The sequence below is a fragment of the Labrus bergylta genome, chromosome 1, assembly GCF_963930695.1.
Source record: "Labrus bergylta chromosome 1, fLabBer1.1, whole genome shotgun sequence".
Taxonomy (NCBI): domain Eukaryota; kingdom Metazoa; phylum Chordata; class Actinopteri; order Labriformes; family Labridae; genus Labrus; species Labrus bergylta.
The window spans coordinates 14,480,231-14,505,633 of record NC_089195.1 but is presented as its reverse complement, the minus strand read 5'-3'; the positions used below and the strand labels follow the sequence as shown (position 1 = coordinate 14,505,633).

Here is a 25,403-nt window from a genome sequence, read left to right as displayed (position 1 = left end):
GTCCTCCATGTGATGCCGAATATGTCGTCAAGTCGGGCATCTGATTGTTTTCTGAGTTTCCAAGTTATTGTTCCAACTCAGGAAGAAATTTTTCCGGTGTCTCCGACACCACATGAGTACAGGGTGAGTCCCGGGCCCAAATGGAGGAAGAGGCCTGAATTAAATACATAGTTTTTCTTTGAATTTGACATGCAGCAAAGGGCCGATGTTGGATTCTAACCCACCACCGCTGCGCTAAGGACTTTTGGGGCCCTCGTCATAACCGCTAGACTAACTGAGTTTTTAAGGGTGCAACACAAAGTTATGGTCATATAAAGTAGTCATGATACCAGAAATCGAGAAATTACACTTTATTGAAATCTATTTCTATAACACAGATAGTCATCATCGAGTAATTATTTTTTGTTTAACTACCAAAAGTTGCAAGCAAACAAATGAAATTAAGATAATGAACCAATCTGATGCAAAATAATAAAACATTTAAAAAGTACAATCTTTTTAATTGATTTCTTCCTCCATGTTAAAATTTCCACTTTTGCTGACTTCTGGCTCAGGACTGGTAGGTAAAAAAATATGACCATAATAGTACTACTATCTGTTTCAGAGTATTCAGTCCAAGTGTAGTGAGTGCACTTGCAGAAGTGACACAGTGGAAAATGATGTGAAATTATAAATTATATGTTCCTGTTTTTTATTTTATTTTTAAAGGTCACATATTATGAAAAATAAACTTCTACCGTGTTTTCTAACACTAATATGTGTCCATTAGTCTGTCTACAAACCCCCTAATGATGCTAAAAGTCCATCCTCTCCGTCTTTTGTCTGCTCCACTTTTCAGAAAATGTGTGCTCAAACAGGCCGTTTGGAGATTTTCCCTCCATGACATCACAAAGGGCAGTAACCCCTCCCCCAGGTGGGTGACACTACCATAGCTAGGTGTTTGTTCTGCCCTCTGAATCTGACTTCTCACCGTAAACAATAGGGCAAGGAGCGAGAAAGCCCGAGCCACCCAAGTCCTTCCAGAGAGGGGGCGTGGTCAGACACAGCTCATTTACATTTAAAGGTACAGACACAGAAACAGCCTGTTCTGAGCAGGGCTGAAATATAATTTATAGGCATGATCAAATAGAGGATCAGAGTGGATTAAGAACAAGAAACTTTACAGACATGTTTTGGGGAGCTCTGAGACTTATTTTCACTGGGTGAAAAGAAGGATATGTGACCTTTATTGCAGTATTTTATCTGGCCCCAGCACGCCAGAGGAGTGTGCAATTAGCTGGCCGGTTGTCTTTCAATCATGCGTCAGGGTCCTGATTTGATCTAAAACCAAAATAAGAAACTCAGCTTCATGAAACATGTTTTATTTTTTTCTTTACATTTCTCAACAACAAAATCAAAGCAACATTTAAAATAGAGACAGAAACAAAAAACAAATCTTCCTCCTTCGAGAAAAGCTATTTACAATGAAAACTTTAAATTAAACTTATATCTTACATTATATCTTGATGACAGGATTTTTGATCTAACTTTGGCTTCTTTTTCATCACCTCCAAAAGTGATGGTGATAATGTGACAATTGATAACTGCAGCCACCTTTTTAATAAGGCTATAATAACGTCACACTGTGGACGGATACATCAAAGCAACACTATAACACAATAAATACTACCTTTCTAAGCAAACACATTTGAAGTCCTTTAAAATTGTTGATCTATATCTATATGTGTATTTTTTTATGTTTTAAGGTGAACCGGATGTATGCATAGCAAAAAACAAGATTCAAATAAGGTGCTTTGTTTTTTGTGCAATTCTGTCTCTAAAGCAATAAAACTATAAGATTTTATATTAAAGGGTTTAACACCAAGGCACTCCAAAGCATGCAGATTATGTCAAACATGTTTTTTACATTTAATCACAGAATTAACCTTATTCTTAAACTATACATTCTTATATTAACACTGTACATGTTCCCCATCTACAGACACTCACAACAAAATATGGAAGCAGCCAAAGATGGAGAAGCAGTTCTCCTCAACGCACTGCACCGCTCTTTACTGTATTTTACTTACTCTTAATTTTATAATCACATTTTCATATTTGCTCCAAACAAGTCTGTGCCTGCACAGAATCTCAGAAAATTTTCACGAGAGGAGAACAAAACGACTCCACACTTCGTCTCGTTTGTGAAACACTGGCCTGAACAGAGCTGCGATTGGCTCAAATATCCCTCGTTAGTGATTTAGTTCCTGTTTAGTTATTGCAATATATCAAGTGCAGCAAAGAGGAACAACCACTGACACTAATGAACAGCTTTCCAAACTTAAAGAAAAAGACACAATGTGCTTCTGCTAACTAAAAAAATATCAACTAAAGAAGAGACAAAGTTAAGAGTCCCATTTACAGAATCAAATACAACTATTACAAAGACTCTCGGAGAAAGTTGGTTGTCTGAGACCGTCAGAGTTAAAGATTAATTAAATGTGGTTTCTAGTATTATAAACATCTTAAACTGGCACTCAGATGATATAGGCTTCAGTCAGGACAGCTGTCAAGTTAATGCAGTAAATGTAATAATTGTTTCATTACATTTAGTGGTCTTTGGCATCTGTATAGGTCTTTGAGCTGAAAACACTTTCTTTTGCATATTTGGGGGAAAAGAATACAAGCTGTGAACAGATGTCGGAATAATCACCTTTGAACTTGATTTATAGCAAACAGCTGCTTGATTACACATCCAGCAGTTTATAAGCAACATGCACATTCGTGTGGAGTCGATGAGTTCAAATCCAATTTGTAGTCTTTTTTTGGTCTGCTTTGGTCTGCTTTGGTCTCCATCGACTCCTGAGGTTTGTACCAAACTATGAAAAAGTTGTTTTTAAGTTGTAAGAGGAAGGAACTGTTCCTCTTTTCAAAAGCAACATAGTCTTGTTTTAAATATCTCTTCATCTGTTTTTGATGATGAAATCTTTTTTGCCTTTAAAAAGATGGTAATGAGATGTGAATACTATGTAAAGGCTTTATTTTTTAACTTGTAGTTTTTACAGGTGACTTCTTGAATGCAATTTTCAGGCTCATGAAAATTTTTGTTAAAGGAGCAATATGTAACTCTGACACCTAGTGTTTCAAATGGGTACTGCAGCCCAAAATCAAAACATCGGAGATATGTCTCCCCCCGCCCCCTCCTCTCTAGAGTCGACGCTCACGCAGATTGACAAGTCGTGGACATTGAAGCTTCAGTGTTTAGCCAGCTCTGCATTGGTCTGTAAAACCTTTCTGTGTTCTAACCTCTCTCCATGTTTCAAAAGCATCTCCAATATTGATCCTAGTTTGAGCACGTTTCTGCTCGTGGAGCTTATTAGAAACATGTAGAGGCTTTTTAGGTCGGGTACAATCACTTCTATCTGAACCAGTTCTCTTGCACGCTTCCATCGCTGCAACACCTGTTGGTTTGACCTGATAACTGCTCTCATATCTGGCAAACCGAGGGGTGTCCAAAACAGCCGTGTGGGGGAGCCTTAAAACCACCTATCTTCTCTGGTCCAAACAAATCCAGAGCATTCAGGACCAGAATCTAAAGTTAGAAGGAGGACATACTGGCTGCTGCATTGTTGTCACAGAAGCCAGCACTTCAACATAGCGTGTTTCCTTAATGTCTGATCAAATAGTAAGTTTAAATCATTCAAATCAGTACATATCTTACATTACATATTGCTCCTTTAAGTTAGGCTTTGAAAAATGTCTAAAACGGTTTTGTAGAGCTACTGAATGTGGTTCAAACACACAGAGTGTGGTGTGGTCCTTTAATTATTTTACATCAATTACTGTAAAGGTCAAGGGTTTAGGGATTGGAGTATTTCCCAGAATTCAGCTCACTGGTAAATCATATGTACATCTAGCCTGTGTCTGAAATCACACACGAATACGCCATTTTGTAGCGGCATTATCATACCCTATACAGTCCATTCATTGTACCCAACAATGCATTGTGAAAAGTAATGTACAAACTGGTCACTATCCAACGCAATATATATATCATCATGCATTGCGGTTCAAAGATTTTTACGATCAGAAAGTGGCATTTTACTGCGGTCAGACGGATTAGAGGAGCGTGAAAACCGAACACAGAATCACAATAAAGTTTGTATTTGGAGGATATGTTACTGAACTCTAGAAGCTGTTTTAATGAAGAGGAAAGGACTCTCAACTTTAGTTTTTCATAATGATGAAGACAGGCATGAGATCATCGTCTGTAAGCACCTATATATATATATATATATATATATATATATATATATATATATATATATATATATATATATATTTAAAATTCAGTACTTGATATTTATTTATCATATTCAATTGTTTTTGTGAAATTACGAACCATATCAATTAGCATTGAAATTCATGCCGTATTAACCTTATTTTTGATGCCGACATGAAGCTGCACAATTCAGTTCTGCTAAAAAGATTACATCATTACCGACAGCCAGAGTGGTGTCTGAAATGTTTTTCTTGTTGTGCCAAATGAGTGCCCTATATAGTCCGCTGCAATGTAGGGAGCTGGGAATGAGAGTGTGATTTCAAACACAGCCATAGTCTAATTTTTTTTAAGTTTAATGTGTTTCATGAAAAAATCCTTTTACTTTAGGGCACAGAAAGTTATTGTTATTTATTTCCATCTCAGTTGTTCCTGTAGCACGTTCTTGTCACTGTTTGTGATCTTTGTGTGTTTTAAATAAAGCTTGAAAACTATTTATTAAATATATTTCTCTCTTGTTTCATTTTTGGTACTGTTATTGCCGCTCTTCTCAGTCTAGATCGAGTTGAGGCTGCGTTAATGTTAGTCCCAGAGTGTTGATTTACCTGTGCACCATAACTACAAACAAATGGTCTATAATGAAATAAATGGATCATATAAATCCTATAAATCATTTTAAGCTGTGTGCCCATTTGGTGTGTAACCGTTACCTACATGCCCATTCTTTTTGCCATTGGCTGTTACGTTCTCTGATTGGTTAAGAGGAACATTCTCTTTGTCTGATTGGCGGGCGGCCAGCTTATCACGCCTTGCCCTTGCCAGGATCAGGTTTCTACGGTGATAGAACAGATAGCCTGGCAACAGGAAGCCGGCTGAGGAAAAGATGAGAAGTCCCAGGTTGATCTGTTGTGAGGAGAGACATGTCAGTGCTTGTGATAAAAACCTGTTATAGAACCTGTCCGATTTGTCTGTTTTCTCTTGTCTTCTCTTTAACCGTGTGTGTTTGTGATCTCTCACCCAGTAGGGATCTCCTCTCAGGTGTCCCACCATCAGGATGAACAGTGGCTGCTGGAGCAACGCAAATGCAGCGCTGATCATTGACTGCATACCTGTCAGCGTCCCAAAGTGGTTAGCAGGATACCTGAAGAGACAGAAACAAAAATCATCAGAAGGGAGGAAAATCATGCAATCATTGTTTGATCTAGAGTTAAAATATAGACTAAACATCACATGATCATGTAGTATTGAAATGAATGTTAATGACCGACATAGTTAATCATGAGCAAACAAAATCATGTACAATAGTATAAATGTTCTGGTGGAAAGGTCACCTTTCACTATACAGATGAATTATGTGCTCACTCTGAATGAGGTTTCAGCATGAAGCTTTGATAAGTGTCCAAACAGTTTCCTTTCAAAACCCCCACAGAGAGAACTTTTAGTCAGAGAAGAAGGAAGTTGAAGTTGTTGCTTAACTACCCACCGGAAACAAAAAGGTTGCTGCAATGCAGACAAAGTAAAAGCATGCTGCCCTGGTGATCTATGCTGCCCTGTGTGCTGAAACCTCAAAAGACGGGGCCACAGCCTGCCCCCCCTGCGTACTGCCAGTGCCATGCGCGATCAAATCCGTCCAGACCATAGTCGGTGATAAATAGTGGATGAAGCATGAGTGACCATCAGTTACAGCAGCGGGCTTTGAAGCCCATTGATGGCGGTCTCTATGCTGGAAATGCTGTCCCAACCTTACTTTCGCTCAACCTAGCTACAGGCTATTAGGTGGAGTTGAGTTGGGTTTAAAGCCTTTTTGACAAATCAGGTCAACCACACACCCAATATGTATAACTCATACACTGTTAATTTCTGGTGTAAAAACAGGTTTTTATGAATGTGACTTCCTGTGCTTCTGCAGCCAGCCTCAAGTGGACACTGGACTAACTGCAGGATTTTGCACTTCTTTACTGGCTTCATTTTTCAACACCAGCGGTTGCTGCTTTCACGATAATGATGCAAGTGTGAAATCAGCGCAGCTTGAGTTGTCTGTGTGAACTAGCTGGCAGGCATCGCTCCATTTGTGCTACTCTAAAATCTTGGTAACTTCCTCTCATTTTTATTGTATGCCTGAATACACATAACACACACACACAACACTGTTGTATGCCCGGATTATCTTTATATAACCTGAAACATATAGCCACAAACTCAGAAACGGTCAGTGCCTTTACGCACAATATTCAATGCCATTAGTTGTTCAAATGTTCGGACACGCCGACAGGATTGGACACCATTTATTTACTTTACTACTCCTGGAATCCAGGGCTTTATGTTGTACTTTCTCCATAATGGACACAGCAGGAAATAACGGTGCCATGCACTTAGAGCAGATTTCAGTTGGTTTATGGCGCAGTCGCCAACGCAGAAGGCCTCCTTTGCACCTGAGCAGACCAACACACGTAAGGGACCTAAAGTTAATGCAAGTTCATTTCCTGTTTACACAATGTTACTAAAATTTCGCTGGGTGGAAAATACCAGTGACACTTGGGCTGTGCTCCAAAACGTTTAGTGCCTGTTGACGATAGGCCCCCTCATGTTCAATCAGAGAACTTCCGACTGTTGAAGGAGGTTGAAGGAAAACTCATCTAGGTCATTGTGTTCCTCACAAATGCCTACCTTCACACAACGCTTTCAGAATTATACATAAAAAATAAGGATGAAAATGAAATACTTCAGTACACTTTGAAGATAGCAGTGTCTTTACTCACACAGCAGCATAGAGACCCCCACAGCAGGAGTGAATAAATCCTCTAACTATGGTATGCAGGACAAACGACACCACCTTACAGAGAAAAGTAAACATAGAGTCAGATAGCTCAACATTCACATGTCCGTTTCTTTATATAGATATTTGAATTCTGCGTTAGTATGCTGGGAAACTTTGATCCTTGTGATTCAGGTCAGTATTTTACAAACCTGAATGGGCAGGTTGTCAATCAGGGAAATGATTCCAAACGAGACCAGTAGGAGGTTGGTGAAGATGAAAGCTCTCATGGCATTGGTCAGTTTCTGGATCTTTCTGTCTCTTTTTGGTGGATCTGATTGGCTGAAGAGGGAAAATGTCAAGAGATGTTAAAAAGAAAAGGAGAGTTACAGCTATGACATATTTGAAATGCAGGACAATGCAACTGTGCAATTAAGAGGATTGTTGTGCAATATATTGGGGCCAGTATGGAAACATACACATTCTTTTTTTTAAAGATTTATTTTTGGGCTTTTGTGCTTTTATTGGAGAGATGGGACAATGGGTAGAGATGGAAATCAGGGAGAGAGAGAATGGGGATTTACATGCGGGAAAGGAGCGGACTATGGCCTTCATACATGGGACACGCGCACTACCCATTACGCCACCAGCGCCCCTGGACACATGTCTAATGTAATTCCAGGGTTAGCATGAAAAAAAACTCAATACTTTGCTGTAAACAAACTCTTGCCTTTCTGACTACTTTGTTATTGCAGCAGCATGATACCTAAATACAACTACCTCTTTTCAGATTGTGTGTTTGCATTTTCCTCCTCACACTCCTTCATCCTCCAGTCCATGATGTATCCAATCAGAGGACAGGTCAGCAGACACAGGAGCTGCATCGTACCGAATATCGACGAGTAGAAACCCACTTGGGAGCAAAGCGATATAGAGAGAGGTAAATTCAAACTCACATAACAACTACAGTAATGCTTCTACTGACAATATGTTTTTTATGTATGAGTTTGAGGGTTATTTTCCGTAGGATCACAGGTTCCCAAACTTTTTCTGCCGGGCCCCCTATTTGGCAGGTGTGCATTGTTAATGACCTCAGGCCCACCACTTTGGGAATCACAGGTTGAACGGGTGTTTGAAGCATTCTCCTTCACTTATAATATATGAATCAAACAATACCAGATTATCCTTTTTAAAAGAAGGACAGACAACTAAGTATCTTGTGTCTTACCTTGGTCCTTTGCCTCCATCTGCAGCTCCTCTGAAGCTGAAACAAACAACAGGTCAGGAATCACCACCACAGATAATTTCAGACATGTTACCTGTCTCAGTTAAACTCAGTGAAAACAACATCTTTTCTTAGGTCATTGTCATCTTACGGTTAGGGTCGCCGTAGGTGACCAGAAACTCCAGCATCTTGTTCATGGCACCCATGAAGAAAATCAACCTCAACTGAGTCATCGCCATGGTGATGACACTCCACAGGAAGATGGGAGAACACATAGAGTGACAGAGCGGCAGTGGGGCTGAGACAGACAGAGAGAGAGAGAGAGAGAGAGAGAGAGCGAGAGAGAGAGAGAGAGAGAGGGATGTGATGTGTGAAAGCAGCTTCTAGTTCAGTTGCAGAGTTTTTCAGACAGTCAAGCCAAATAGATTCAGTTCACTGAAAGTTCAGTTTTCTGCTAGTTTCACAGTTTCTCTTTTATTTTTCACACTTTTCTTTCAATTGTTTTACAGTTTGAATAGGGCAGACAGATGTGAACGGAGAGGAACTGATTTTCTTATGTGGCCTGACTTTAATTGACTAATCAGCAGCAGAAAGTGCAACGCATCTGAAAGTGACAGTGCAAGGTATGGGACAGATTGATGAGTCGGATGAAAGATCAACACTTACGATGAGCAACGCTTTCAGTTAAAGCCTCGGGGAGTTTCACATGATTTTAAAAGAACCAGTTTCTCAGTTAAATGTGGTTTAGTTAAAGGAAGGGAAATTGATTCAAAGGTCAGACAATGTGATGCAGGTTCATGTTTACTAGAGTTTGCTGTGAGAATGACAAAAAAAAAAATTCCAGAAAAATTTCAGAAAATGTGTTTCCGTTTGGAGAATTTCCCTTCATGACATCACAAAGGGCAATAACCCCTCCCCCAGGTGGATGACACTCCCACAGCTAGGTGTTTGTTCTGCCCTCTGAGTCTGCCTTCTTACCGTAAGCAATTAGGCAGGGTGCCATAAAGCCAAAGCAACCCGAGCCCTTCTAGAGGGGCCTTGTTGAACACCTCTCATTTACATTTAAAGGTACAGACACAGAAACAGCCTGTTCTAAAAGGGCTGAAATAGAGGGGGTTATAGGCATGATCAAATACAGGATCAGGGTGGATTTAGAACAAGAAACTTCACAGACATGTCTTGGGGAGCTCTGCGACTTATTAAGTCAGTGGGCTGAATTAATTTATCCCAAATCATCGACTAATCAAGGGGGCGTGTCATGACACCTGTCAATTATTTGCACTACAGAGGTGAATGGAAGAGGACGCCACTGTGCAGTGCTTGGGCTGTAAGATTTAAACCCATTTAGACATAAGACATGTTTTTTCTTGTACGTTTTGGGTTTGGTTGCTACTTCAGGTTGTTCTCATTTTTATTGTATAAGAAAGTAAGAACTTAGCCCTGCTAACCCATTTAGACCTGCTGTACCCTGCTCTTATTTATGTTCTGATCGTCTTCTGTAAATGTGTTTCTGGTGTATTGAACAAAAAAAAAAGATTTTTTGTTTTGATAGTAAAATGTATCACTCATTGAGACTCTTTGCTGTAAAAATGCAAAATAAAAAAGGCCTTTTTGGCAGCGTGCTGTTAATCACTTTGTCTGACACATACCAACCACATCACCTACTCTAACGGCTCTTACCCTGAGTCGTTCCTTGTGAGTCCGTCTTCTCGGCTTCTGGCTGCTTGGCTCCCATCATGTCTTCCATGACGCTCACATGGGTGACGTAGGTTTCCCCGGTCATCTTGTCCTCCGTCACGATCCCACTCAGCTTCACCGTTTTACTGCTCAGAAAAAGGACGGTGAGAGAAAGTAGGCTATAAAACATATAACATATCTCCAGCCTTTATCCAACAGGACAACAAAGAGAAGGAAACGTTTTGTCTGCTTTATCTAATCTTAACCCTCAAACTGAGGAAATGACCAAAAACAAGTTTTTTATACATGATTACTTTAGTGGATGAGATCCATGTAAAGTCAGAGGTGAAGAGGAGTTGAAAAAGATCCATATTCTTTGTAATGAGTGACTAAGCAAGAGGCCAGACAAGAGTCAAATTTGATTTCCTTAATTTGAATCTCATCAAGAGAGTTGATGAAACATTTTGGATTCAATCTATTAATAATAATTGCATATGCCTTCCCATAAAAAGGTATAGGCTACATGACTCATCACTTTATTTTCCAGGAATGTGCGACTGTGTTTTTTGTATCTATGGTCCTGACTGATTGTACTGACGTGTATCTGATGTCTTCGGGTGCAGGGAAAGATTCAACGGGCCAATTCAGGAAGCAGTTGAGGAAAACCATGCAGGCTATACCAGACCACACCCACATGATGATGTGGAACGACACGCCGAGGTCGTAAATCACCTGAGAGGAGGAAGAGGAAGAGGAAGAGGAAGAGGAAGAGGATTGGTATGGGAGAGAAATAGAGCAGGAAAAAGGGGAGATTGGAATTTTTTTTTAAAAGGGCATAATCCACAGCTTCATTGTATCATAGTAATATATGATTGTTCTTTTTACTCTCTTTCACCCCGTGTGCTCCCACTTTTATTTAAAATCACTCTAATTAAATGGAATAACTGATCTATCTCCATCTCCCCCTTTTCAATTTATATATTTGCTTTAAAGGAACTTTCTTCATGATTCATATAGAGGTTCAAAGTAGTCGATAAAACAGTAAATATCAGGGGTTTTCTGTCCTGACGGGGAAAGCTGAATCCTCCTGCTCAAGGAAAATGCCAGCAGTACCTACATGTACCAGGGTGCATTGCAAAGGAGCCACAGCTGTGCTGCATCTTCAGCGTGGATGGCATAAACACAGCTGAACATCCGACTGAGCCAAATCTCTTTAGAATATTCTTGTCCATCACATCCTGTGCACCCACACTCTGTGATGCCTTTCTCTTGATTCATAGAGTAGTATTGTAGCTGGGCCCCAAAAAATGATGGCGCTGCAAGTGTAACAGATTTTAGCTGTGCACAAGAGACACAGAGAACATGAGCAAAATCTGAAGTTTTTCTAAATGTAAAGCTTACTCTTATTAATGTCACAACTGACAAGTTCTTGTGTTCCTTTTTGTTCTCTCCTTCTGTCTACAGTTCTTCAGCTGTGTCTTTGACAGTTATTCAGCTTCATCTCTCACAGAGGAAAGGCAGGGGCGATGAAGAGAACGAGGAAGACAATAAGAAGAAGAAGGCAAAAGAGGAGGCGGGGGAGGAGAAGAGGAAAGAGAAAATGGAAAAAGAGGCATAGGAGAGAGATGAATAGTAGGACAGTAGAGGAGAAGGATAATGAGAAAGAGGAAGAATAGGAGGAGTGTGTGTGTGTGTGTGTGTGTACGTGTGTGTGTGTGTGTGTGTGTGTGTGTGTGTGTGTGTGTGTGTGTGTGTGTGTGTGTGTGTGTGTGTGTGTACCTTGACCCCGGGGAATGTGACGGCTGAAGAAGCGTAGGAACCGATCATCAGGGAGAGGACCGTTGACCGAACATTTCCAAACATGTTAGGCAGCTGGAAAAATTGAATCAACCATAATCATCAGGAGAAAAAAAATCTATAAATATGCATAAAATAATCTTCTTTCAATGCTTAATGTTCATGTAAATAGTTTTATTTCATCTGAAAGAAACTGTAATGAATAATAAAAAAAAAGGCTCATGTTCTTCAGGTGTTTTAAAGGCACTGTAAAAGGTCGAACAGCAGGGGGTGCTATTGCATTATTAAAACCTTACCCCTGAGTAGTAGAACTTCAGCTAACACACACACACGCACACACACGCGTGCACACACACACACACACACACACACACACACACACACACACACACACACACACACACACTCACAATCACAATCTGACAGCAAGGCTCAGCATTGACATGTGCAGTCAGTATTTCAGTATTTACAGCTCCAACACTCAAAGTATTGTAGTATGTGCTTTTAGTGCCAGTATGCTCTCTATCTGCCCTTCTCTCTGTCCCTCACACACAATCACACACACACACACACACACACACACACACACACACACACACACACACACACACACACATAAATGCACACACAACCTGACTTTCACTCGTCCTTTTGTCGTGCCGACTTGGCATATGTGATTTTTGTGGTCTTGTGAATGTTCTCTAAAGATGCAGATGAGAGTGAGCATGTGTTTAGTGTGTGTGTGCGTGTGTGTGTGTATGTGTGTGTGAGTGTTAGCGTGTGTATGTGTGTGTGTGTATGTGTGTGTGAGTGTTAGCGTGTGTATGTGTGTGTGTGTATGTGTGTGTGAGTGTTAGCGTGTGTGTGTGCGTGTGTGTCTGTAGACTTTCGCTCTAACTTTAGTAGCCCGTGTATCAGTTTAAAGCTACAGGATGGCCTTAATGCTCAGTTTACACTGACTACACACACGGCAAGTGATGAAGATCCACTCCAAAACCAGAAACTCCATCTTCTTGAACAGCACTGCCCTAGAGGAGGTAGAAGCTTTCACCTACCTAGGCAGTGTTGTGGACACCACTGGAGGGACAGAGGCCGACAACAGAAGCAGAATTATCAAGGCTAGAGTGGTGTTTCACATGCTCAGAAAGATCTGGAGCTCAAAAAACATCTCCACAAATGCTAAGATACGCATCTTCAACTCCAACGTTAAACAAGTGATGCTGTATGGACCTGAAACATGGAGAACAACAAAACACACAACACACAGGCTGCAAACATTCATCAACACCTGCCTCAGAAGGATATTAAACATCTGGTGGAAAGACAAAGTCAACAATGCGGACCTGTGGAAAAGAACAAGCCAAGACCCCATAGACTTACAAATCCGAAAGAGAAAGTGGAGTTGGATTGGCCACACCCTCAGAAAACCTGCCACAAACATCACCCGACAAGCCCTTAAATGGAACCCCCAGGGGAAAAGGAAAAGAGGTCGCCCCAGGAACAGCTGGAGAAAAAGTGTAGAGGCAGAAATGTCAGCGAGTGGGCTCAACTGGGGAGAGCTTGAGCGAAAAGCCACAAACAGAGTGAAATGGAGGATATTCGTCAGCGGCATATGCACCCAAGAGGAGCAGACACACATGGCACGAGACACTGTGGATGTATAATGTTGATAGTTCTGAAAATGACAGGGATATTCTTGATTTTATATGCACAGTGGAGATTGGATGGACTTGTTTGTCTTATGTCTTTGCTTGTTTGTTCAAAGGGTCTTACATGATGTTTAGTGAATAAAACATCAAACTCTGAAAGAAAACAAGAATCCGAGTTCTCAAAAAGTACTTTTTGATGGTGTTTACTGGACATTTCTGAGCTTTATTGACCTTTGGGATTTTTGCTGCATTGGGTATGTTTTATGTATGGGCACACTGGTACATCATATTCTTACATAGAATCAACAGAGAAAAGTTGAGGGAAAAGATCTGAAAGAATTTGAATAAGTTTGATATCGACTGTAGTTGACGTTCATTTGCCCTAAAGCCCTTAGGAGATAGGAGATGTAACATTGTGCTGCTTCTATCATCTGAAGGCCATTCAATGCATTTATTTTCTGAGATTCTTCACCACTTTTGAAACTATATATAAAGTGAGAATAAATGTTCAGTTTCCTCTCAAATAAGCAAACAAATCAACTCTGAACCGCCTCCCTCCGCCCCCCCTTTTCCTTATTGATCTGTCTGCTTATCTGTCCAGTCTGTCTGCGTCACAACGGCTGAGTCAATGGTTTAAATTCTTAGCCTAAAGTTAACCAAAGAGAAACGAGTCAATACCAATGAAGCCTCCCAAATTGTGTAACAAGGAGGGGGATTTCTCACAGATGGACTAGGATGTATATCTTATGTTCTGCAAAAAGCCATTAACTGACTTTTAATCCAGTTTACTTTTGTATATTCTTTATTCTGCCAAATAGTTTTTAGTAAATCATTATCTGACTATTTTATTTCAAAATAACCTTATTTTATTTTGCTGTAAAACATTTCACATCAAATTCTTCCCAGCATTATGTCCCACTTTCTATATTGTGATATCCTGTTCCTGTTGGAAATACGTCACATAACTGCAGTTGAATACTCTGCAGGGTCTGTTTCAAGGGGACCTTCAATCAAGGCTCTAATCCAGTGACACGGCATGACTCACTCGGTATGTCTCAGTTCCGGAGACGTATCCCTCTGCTCCCTCCTTATTGGTGGTGGTGTGTGTAATGCGATCATGGAGTCATATTTCTTGCACCCATCCAAGCTCCAATCTTTTGTATTCAAGAGGAGCAAATGTGCATGTGCAACTTTTAACTGGAGTTCATGGAGGCCCAGGGTTCACATTTTCTGGCCTAAGACTGGAAACATGTCAACAATCAGTCACTTTAGACACATAATGTAGAACTATATTTTACTACATATCTAAATAATATTAAACCTGCCCTTTGAAACTGTGGGTGTACATAAATATCCATTCATTATCTTCCACTTATCCGGGGCCATGTCTCGGTGGAAGCAGGCTAAGCAACTTAGCAACTCCCTACCAGCTCCTCCTGGGGAGTCCCAAGGCATTTCCAGGCCAGAAGGGATAAACAATCCCTTCAGTGAGCTCTTGGTCTTCCCCTGGTGCTCTACCCAGTTGGACATGCCCGGAAGACCTCCAAAAAAACATCTGTCTCTTTGTCATTCTCCTTATGGGGAGTGGTTGGGCGGTGGCCTCGCGCCCTCTATTGATCAGCTGCCATTGCGCTTAAGGTAATGCATAATCAAGAGTGGCAATTTCTATCAGCCTCAGTTGTACTTGGCTAAATGTGAAACTACACTTAGGGTCTCAGAGCTATAAACGTTGCTGAAGTCTTTCAATAAAAGGACTATTTGATCGCTCCTTAGTTCCCTGGAAATGGAAGCTTCCAGGATAAGGTTTTTGTTTTTTGCTGGCCCCAGAGAGAGCCTTTATTTTTGTGCAAACTGCCTTATCAAAGTTGACAGAGCTGGTGAGGTTAGCTGGGAAAATGTTCACGTTTACCACAGGTCATTATGTAAAAGCTTATCAACCAGATAACACACAGACACAGACACACTCACACAAACACACACACACACACACACACACACACACACACACACACACACACACACACACACACACACACACACACACACACACACACCTGAGTAGGAACGACAGCAGTGAGGCCAAAATGACCATGTCAAGTCCAGGACAAGGTCTGTGTCAGGAAGTGGGAGGAAGAGAGACAGAGACAGGGGACAGGGCTGTGAGGGTGTGTTTGCCTCCCAGGGTTCGGATTGGCTGAGAGGCTGCAGCAGAATTTAGAACAAGTGGAACAACATGTGTTTTCCAAAATACACATCCCAACCCCCTGTTCAATGAAACACACACACACACACAGGAACACGTGCTTTTGTTCACAGGTACTCAACTCACAAAGAGTGTTCGGGACAAGACCACTGAACTTTAAGTTTGTACATCAGACTCATAGCAACACTGCATCATAGAAGTTTGCTGCCCTGCTCTCTGTATATCAAAATCTTGGGGTCTTTAAACTTTTCGCCACTCCCCTCTCTTTGATGTCTAGGCATTGACAGACAGAAGGGCAGAAGTGGCTGTAACGAGTGACCTGGTGACCCAACAGTCAATGCAACGTATTCCATACATGGGGCATTGACGTCCCAGGTTCAAACCAGACTGCCGACCTTTGTCCTCTGTGCCTGTTCCCATGTTCCCCCATCACTGCTGACTGTGTTTCATGACTTCCAGACAGACAGTTAGCTTCCCCTACTCTGATGATGTACATAACCTCAGTGTCAGTACTGCAGGAGACGTCATTTAGTTTGACATTAACCCATTTCATGCAAAATTACTCCAAACAATGTGTCAATAGTAATCCTTTGTGTATACTATATTAACCTATTTCTCTTTCGCAGTTAGCAAAATCATTACATTTATGAACAAGGTGACATGAATAACAATGATCATGATATGGACCAATAAGTCACAGCTACACGACTGGGTCAGGGCATCTCCTGTTGTTCCTGGTATGTGCTGCAGTACCAACACAAGTGATCCAAGGAAGGAAAATGTGAACTGACAACCAAAACCAAGGTTCATCGATGGGCATGGAAGCAAAATCTGGCCTGTGTGGCCTCTTTCAACAGAACTGCCACTCAAGCTGAAATTGCTGACAGTGATTAATGTTGTTTATGATCACACAGTGCATCATAGTTTGTTGTGTAACTGGCTGTCCTTTCTCACAAAAAAATGTGCAGCTACACTCCTGCACAATGTCTAACTTGCAATAAAATAATTAGCAATGTGTTAGACCTAAAACATTGTCATTATACTGTATGTAGTTATTTGTGCGCCAACTTTTAAGTACTTTAGAAGAATTATATCAAAAGATAAAAGTAGTATTATGTTCAAACAATTGGAGAGATCCATCACCCCGCCCCCTCCTCTCTAGAGTTGATGCTCACGCAGATTGCCATGTGGTGGACACTGAAGCTTCAGTGTTTATCCAGCTCTGCATCGGTCTGTAAACCTTTCTGCATTCTAACCTCTCTCCATTTTTCAAAAGCATCTCCAATATTGATCCTAGTTTGAGCACGTTTCTGCTTGTGGAGTTTATTAGAAACATGCAGAGGCTTTTAGGTCTTGTACAATCACTTCTATCTGAACCAGTTCTCTTGCCCGCTTCCATCACTGCAACACCTGTTGGTTTGACCTGATAACTGCTCTCATATCTGACAAACCGAGGGGCGTCAGGGTACCGCCTACCTTCTCTGGTCCAAACAAATCCAGACCATTCAGGACCAGAGTCTAAACTTAGAAGGAGGACATACTGGCTGCTGCATTGTTGTCAGAGAAGCCAGCACTTCAACGTAGCATGTTTCCTTAATGTCTGATCATATAGAAAGGTCACTTGATCATTTAATTTAGATCCCATTACATGTCTTTTCAACCTGAATATACATACCAGAAGTTTGTGTGTGTGTGTGTGTGTGTGTGTGTGTGTGTGTGTGTGTGTGTGTGTGTGTGTGTGTGTGTGTGTGTGTGTGTGTCTGTGTCTCTGTGTGTGTGTGTGTGTGTGTTTGAGTGGGTCTGCAGCGTACTGTGAGTGAGGTGAAGGTCAGGCAGATTCCTCCAAAGCCATTGAAGGAGACAGCGAGGAAGATGAGGACAGACAGCACTGGTGGAACACGTAGAAATTAAAAATATGATAAGCTATGATGAAACTTTCAAGGGACATACAGTTGTTTCCCCCAATGTTTACTTATTTGTCTTTACTTTGTCCCTCAGTATTTTTCCTTATTAAAAAAGCAAGAAAAAAAAAAACTTTCCAGAAAGCACTCTATATGTGTGGGAATATTTCAGTAGTCGGATATAATTAGAATAAATTGCATTCATATGTTGTCTTACTGTCAGGGTCGTACGTTGCAGCAGCTATCATTGCACAGGAGGCTGCAAAACAGGCACTGAAATATGAACAGATACTGTAAGTCAAACGGGCCTGGCCTTTTAGTGATTTATAATGAATTGCTGTCAGATAAAAAAGGCAAAAATAAATGACTGTAGTCGTACCTCCCGAAGAGCCTCAGTGGGCGTGGTCCATATTTGTCCATCAGGATCCCGAGCGGTAAGGTGGCAGCACTCAAGAGAAACGAGCCGATGGTGAAGCCCAGGTTTAACACCTCCTCCTGCTCCACACAACTTCGCCAGTGACCGCTCTCCATGGAGGAAACGTTGACACTGACAGTCTCATTTTCTGTCAAAAACACATCAGAGAGAGAAATAGTGAAGGACCAAACAATGGCCACAGCATGGATCACTAAACAATGAGTTGTCACCTTAGCACCAGAATGACTTGTCTTGTTAAACGAATTAATATTCATTGATGTACTGTAAGCCCACAATGCTGGTTACATGTTGTGTCTAAGCTGTAACACAGCCACCCACCACTAGACGTGGCTGTAGCACTGGTTAATGTGCCTGCTCTACCCGCTCTACTCCCCAAAGGAAAACCAGCACATGTGACGGATGGCATCTCGTAGGAGCAGAACAGGTATACAAACAAATGACCACTTAACTGGAGTGATGCGTTCACCATATTCAGCACATGCATGTGGACGTTAACCTGCAAGAAGGACCGAAGGCTGTTGTTGCTAGCACTGTTAATGTTAGCCACACTGGTTAACCTACAGAAATGCACGTCTCAAAATGCCACATATTTCAGTAACGTTTATGCATTAACTTAGGTTTGTGAGCGGAACACGCCTAAACCACACCTTTAATCACCTGACAAGCCTAATTATATACCTAGTCATTCCACTTTACTCGTTTGTCAAATTCTAGTTAGCCTATATATAGGCCAAACCCCCTTCCTGAGTCTCTCTCTGCTGTTCACCAAGACCAACCTTACTAACAACATCCTCTTCCACAACCCTCGTCATCTCTACATACAGTACATATATCAGTCTCAACATTCACATGATCTTTTTTTAAATATATAAAATTATTGCACCAAGTGAGGTGGTTTATGTGAAGAAGATAAGGGGACCTAGCATTGACCCTTGTGGCACTCCTGTGGATAAATTGTGCGCTTCGGACATCTTCCAAGACCCAGAGGGCAGATCCTGATATGCCAAGTTCAGAGGGCAAGGATAGCAGCTGACAGGTCCAGCAGCAATAGAACTGAGGACTGACCTGCAGCTCTATAAATATAGTGTGTTTTTACTGACAGTAATGCACTCTCAGTAGTGTAGCCCCACTCAAAGTCTGACTGATTTGGGTCAAACAGATCATTTCTGGAAAGGAACTCAAAGACTTGATTATAGACTGGGCGCAAGTTTTTTTGATAGAAAGAGCAAATGGAACCGGTCTGTAGTTTTCAACTTGGGCTAGGTTGAGTGTGGAGCTAGCTTGAATGCAGTGGGGAATAGAAAATAGCCTTCAATTTGTTTTTTGAAAAATGTAAAAAACTGTTTCAAATAGCAATTTAAGAGGCTACACAAAATATGATTTTGGACAGTGTTTAACCATGTTAAATAATTTGTGCTCAATTTTGAAAATTTTCTGACCTTTTTCACACCTTTAAATTAGTCGACTAGTCTGAATTTAAATGTCCTTTTAATAAACAGGAAGATTACTTGTTAGGAACACGCCTAACTAACATGATAGGCTGATCCCTCTGTTCTTTTTTCTCTGCATTCTCTTTGGCTCACATTGGGTCATCTATTTTTGGATAAGCTAACAGTAACCTAAACATCTGACCTAAATCCCAAGACTAAACCTACAAGAAACCCCACATTAAATAAAAACATTTTTTTCTCATTTATTTATTTGATTATTCACTTATAAAGATTCACTTTAATGTTTTGCTACTTGTGACTTAACTGCTAGCAATCTGAAACTGCAACTAAACTTCATGCTGATTTCTTTTAAAGGATAAGAACAACTCAATTGTGCTCAAAATTGTTGTGATGTAGATTAAAAAATGTCCTACTAAAAAAGTCAAGGATTGTGCCCCCCCTGGAGCTGGAGCATTACTTTTACGGCTAGGATATAGCAGGACTAAGTCCTAAGAATGTCCGACTAGTATTCAAGGTTACGGGAAATGTTACAGTCACAACTATTAAAAGGCAAGTGTATAATGGCAGCACGCCTTGTTTAGATAATGGATCACTGAAAAGGCATTAAAACGAGAGTCATCTGTGATCGGACCACAAACCCTCTGGACGTGTACTCAGACAATGTGCTGATCAAAAAGCCTTTGGCAGGCAAGTGTTGCTTGAATAAACAGAATAGCTTTCCCATAACTACAGCATGTGTGGGACAGCAACACAGAGCAGTCACATGCCCTGCAGGCTATGATTGCTCTGAGTGTGTGTGCCCACTTTTAAGTCCTTTTCTCTCTCCATATGTCATAGTCAGTCACTTAAAGAATACAGCAATATACTGTTAAGTAAATAATTCTTGAGGGGTGCTCATTTAATAGAAAAAACTCCAAACTGTCCGAAGACAGCAGAGCAGGGAGGATGTGAAAGTAATTTCAAAACCAGACCATATGACACGTTTCTTTGGCTCGACAAAGTCGGCCACAGATCTACACCTACCTTCCACGTCATGTTGTCTTTCAGTTTTGTAGCCGGAAAGTTATTAAGATCAGCATACAACTCCATGAGTTTCCTTCTTTTGCTATCTGTACAGTTATTATTTATTTTCTTCTGGTGGGATGGAGGTGAGTTACTTGGCAACATTCAACGCTCCACTCATGTTCACGTGGACGTGCAGATAAGATTAGCCATCTGTGAGCACAGTTTCATAAACTGTGGGCAGGGTTTTGGAAACACAATTTGTTTCTTCAGAGGAAGAGGTATAGACCATTTCACAATGACCACATCTGCCAAGTGAGTGAGTTAATGCTATATTGTGTTTTTGCATTTGACTTGAGTGAAAAGCAAAATAAAGTCAATTAGTGAAAGCTGTGAAAGGTCCAACGCGAATCACAAAACAGCATAAAATCTACCCTTAAATCCAGAGAAATAGGACTTCACTGGTGGATGTGGTCGCCGTGAAAAGAGTCAATTTATTGTTCTCAGGAGTTTGTGTTTACAAGTCATGCCCACATATTGCAAATCAGTGCGCATAGATTATGAAATGTACGCAGGGATTTGTAAAACTTTTTTTTCTTAGCTGACATCAGAGGGGCTCCGTACAATTCAGATCCAAAGCTGACAGTTAACAGTTCTGTTTGGTTTAAGAGAAGCTTGGATTTAAACATCATGTCGTCTCATTTACAGCATCATCTGAAACGATGTCAAACGTCCGTGTGAGAACAGTCAGAGAGTGAAGTGTCCAACATGTCTTAATGCATATTATCTCTGGTCTTTCTGTCTGGATGTTGAGCTTACCGACACAGAGGCTTGAATAGAAGCCTTCACTCTTCAGCATGATGAGCAGAGAGCCCCAGCCCAGCAGAACGGCGGAGCACAGTAGGTTCTCTATGATGGCTGTGATCGCCATCCACCACCTCCTCCTGTACGCCTGAGACAAACTGGGAGCCATGATGCTGTGGAAAAACAACAACAGGAGACAAGAGAGGTAAACATCACAACATCAAGCAGCAGTATTATCATCCTCTGGTGTTTGAGCAAAACTTTGCAGGAAAATAACACAGAGCAAAAGAGACGAAACGCAATCTCTGGAACCCTTGGAGGTCATCTAAGGATTATCTCTATGAACATCTACATGAAAGCACAGCTAACTCCATATTAAGATATCATTCCTCACAATTCACATTTCATTCTTGCTCCTCATGTTGCTAAAGGTGCTTTAAACAACCAGGATGATAGCTGATGGGATACGAGACTGATACACTCATTATGTTTGTTAATAATCGCCCACAATTGAACCCTTGACTTCTGAAAAAGGGACCCCAGGTCACCTTTACAGTAGCTACAGCTATCAGGTGTTACGTATTTGATCCCACACACGTGCACACACACATGCATGTGAAAACACACACACACACACACACACACACACACACACACACACTCTCTCTTTCTCTCTCACACACACAGAATCAGACAGCTGATCAACAAATCAACAGAGCCGGTGTTCTTCCCAGCTGAGTGTGTCAATATTTGTGTGTAAGTGTGTGTGTGCGCAGAGCTTCAGAAAGTGTGACTAAACCTGTGTGAGGCACATGTTCTGGAGGTCACTCTGACTGTGGAAATAGACGTGCACTCTCTTCAAAACACACGCACACACATATTTGTCTTGTTATTAATCTATTAATCACCATAAGAACAGGATGCGTTTCACCTTGGGTCACTATTTTCTGTGTCTAAGTACACATTTAGATTTTTTCCAAGTGTTTTCAAACAAAAGCCCCATAAATGTCCTGAAATTTTCAGGATTAGCTTCATGTGTGAACGCCACACAATGTGTTAAAAAAGACGGCCATTGTTTGCATTTTATGTGAAAGCATTTAAAAAAGTGGACAGCAGTTCAGTCCACCTAAAGCTCTGTTTTTTTCTGACTGTGTGGAAAGTTTTGAAAAAGTTCATTCTTACAAAATAAAAAGAGGTGAAAATAATAATAAGGTGCAATTAATCTCATTCAGAGTCTGTGAGGAATACCCATTATTGTAAAGATTTGCATAATCAGAGGCAAGACTTCAAATCAACTATTCTGGCTGTTTTCAACAGGCTGATGGTACTTTGCTTTATGTATAAGTAGTATATTTTTGTTAGTACTCTCAGTTGTAAATAAATACAAGCAAAATTGTGCATGCATTGCATGCAGAGTGTTTGCATGCAATTTTATAGGTACATTGTGGATTTGCACATCTTTCATTTTCAGTTCCTAAAGAATCAAGTTCAGAAGATGAAAGTGTTGCCAAACTGTGTTACTTAAGTGGGCTACATAGCATAGTGGGAATAAAAAGGATTAAAAAAAATATTAAAATCATTTGTGTGTGTGTCCACAAATTAAATGCCACCCCTGCATAAGTCGGTAGGTCACCCTGGTCAAAAAAGTCTTGACACGCCCCTGACCACCTCCAGGGACGATGGGGGGGGGCCCCAGCCTGACACTCTTATTTTGGGGGTCAGGAGCTGAAAATTTTTTAACCAACCTTGTCTTTAAAGAGGTCATATTATGCCCTTTTTGGGGTTCGTATATTTAATCTATGTACCTACTAAAGTATGTTCACAATAGCTAAAGTTCGAAAAAAGTGTGTGTTTTCATGTACTGTCACTCCATGCACCGGCCCGCTTCTGACTCTCTCTCTAAGGCTCTGAAGTGTCCACGTTCAGAGTCCCCGCTTGTGCCAAGTCTGATCTGATTGGTCGGCCTGTCGGCTCTGCTGTAATTGGTCAGTCGCTCAGCACGGTTCTCGGAAATGTCACGCACCTTTTACCATATTGGGAATGCAGCCACTCTGGCTCCGAGTGGAGCAAAAACATTAGCACCTTAGCACTACTGTGCTACCGCAGGCTACGGCATATCGTGTGCGTGCTACAGAAGTTAATGGGCATACAACATGAGCTGCTGGGTTTGCCACAACGAGCCAATGGACTTAGATCAGTGATATCACACTGACAAGACGTCACACTGGCAAATGTTTTTCGAGGGGGGCTAGAACCGAGCGTTACATGCAGCTAATGTTACAGCTAACAGGAGGACGTAGGAGAAGCTGTGTTTCCGCTGACTTTGATTTTTGCACATAGATGTGCCTAAACGTGCACAGGACACTTGGAAAACACACTAAAGAGCATATAAAACCAGAAAAAGCATAATATTACTCCTTTAAATCTGACGCACATGTCACACATTCAAGTGTGCAGAGATTTTTTCAACATATTTCATTCAGAGTCTAAATAAAAAAATAAACTTAGAAAACAAACAAACTCACTCAAAAACAAATATTTAAAAAGAAACAATCCCAAAAACTCCAAAACCTATAAAACACAGAATCCCACAAAAACCTAAAGAAAAAGAAAGACGCACAATCACTCATCCAGGATGATTTACCATCATTCAACTCAATCAACGTCACCTTTATTTCTGTACTGTAAAATACAGTTTTGTTTACATACTGACGTCTGCTGGTTTGCTGTAGAAGCGATTACTGAGAGTTCATGTTGGATAAATAAAGTGATTATTACTCTGCATGAAACCCTTATATGTGAGTAAGTTTTTAAGAATTTTTAAGTGTCGTCTCACTTCTTAGTTCCCAAAAGAGGACACACAAAGAGATAACACAAATAAGAAAGTTATGATTTTGAGGTTATATAGTGGCAAACACATTCACACTTTATATGATCCCACGAGCTGCAGGCATTTCTTTACACCACCGTGTTTACATTTTGGATTATTTGCATAAGAATGTAAGATGTATGCATCATCCAGAGAATAAAATAACTGATCCTGGTGCTAAGTTTTTTTAGAATATGACTCTTGGAAAAAAGACATGCACATGCAAAGTTGTTAAAGTTACTTACTTTATGATGTAACTCTGTAGATAGATTTCTGTCTTTTTTCCTTTCTTTCTTTGTGTCTTTCTTTCTTCTTCCTCTTCTTCTTCTGTGTTAAAGTTGTGTGATATCCTTCTGTCAGCTGTGTTCACCGGCACATGTGTGCTTACATTGACTCTCTCTCACTTTCTATATTTGTCTATAAATGGAGCTCAGGTCTCTCCCACCCACCCTCTGATCTTAACACAATCACACGCACGCACACACACACACACACACACACACACACACACACACACACACACACACACACACACACACACACACACACACACACACACACACACACAGAAACACCCCACATTTAATTGCGCCTGAGTTTCTGATGTTTTAATAATGTGTGATGTCTGATGTGTGTTCCCTCACATTTGTTTAGGATTGTGTCACCTCTCAGGGTCATATTAAATCTTCTATTTGGCAGTTTGGTTCCTGTCGGTCTAACATGAGGCTGAGAGCAGCTCTGACACACGGTGAGCTCGCTATCTGGCTCCTCCGTGTGGTCACATTTAGTCATGCATACCCCTCAACATATTTGAGATCGTCATGAAGAATAGTGAGTCATCAGAGTACAATACAAAATAAAGAATCTGTAAATGGACCACTCAATAAATGTGGGAAAATGAGGAGGTGTCAATAAAAATAATGAACACGTGAATAACAAAAGATATGTGGTTATACAAACAAACACTTATTTTACTTTTATTAATTATGACTAAAGAAATGTTTGATACATCCATTAATTTATGTTTTAATTTTAATGTAACGCTTTTCCCCTAAAGGTCTGACTGGTCACGTCCTTTCCGTCCGTTTTTAAAAAATCTTTTCATTTTCTGATATAGTGTCACAATGCTGGGTAGAGTTTCAGATCATGAGGTAGACATATGTTGGAGTAATCCCAAGATAAGTCTGCAGAGGGCGCTAAACGGCTTGTCCTGCAAATCACAGGATAGTTCCCCGATATGAAACCAGGAATTTCTCGAGGCGGCTTCAATGCAGACATTTCAGAAACTTATCCTTTAAATATATATATAAAAAAAATCATTGTGAAACTTCTGTCATATTCTCCTCTCTTCAACCAGTTTAAATAAGTCTCAGAGC

The 25,403-nt window shown here is 40.7% G+C and overlaps 1 protein-coding gene across 2 annotated transcripts; it reads right to left on the bottom strand.

Moving 5' to 3' along the window:
* Positions 1–493: 493 nt before the first annotated feature.
* Positions 494–24,415, bottom strand: slc43a1b (solute carrier family 43 member 1b). Of its 2 annotated transcripts, XM_065954635.1 has the most exons (16): positions 24,273–24,415; positions 21,174–21,331; positions 17,845–18,028; positions 17,683–17,738; positions 17,376–17,452; positions 11,695–11,787; positions 10,514–10,647; positions 9,919–10,061; positions 8,390–8,536; positions 8,242–8,277; positions 7,794–7,926; positions 7,226–7,355; positions 7,018–7,091; positions 5,276–5,399; positions 4,973–5,161; positions 494–1,320 (listed from the first exon to the last, which is right to left on the bottom strand). In XM_065954635.1, the coding sequence occupies exons 2-16, from the start codon at positions 21,325–21,327 to the stop codon at positions 1,303–1,305; spliced, it is 1,692 nt and encodes a 563-aa protein (XP_065810707.1). In that variant the 5' UTR covers positions 21,328–21,331; positions 24,273–24,415; the 3' UTR covers positions 494–1,302. The 2 variants fall into 2 exon arrangements, with proteins under 2 accessions (XP_065810707.1, XP_020493387.2); XM_020637731.3 differs by lacking the exon at positions 494–1,320 and having other exon boundaries at positions 1,346–5,161.
* Between the last annotated feature and the right edge of the window lie 988 nt (positions 24,416–25,403).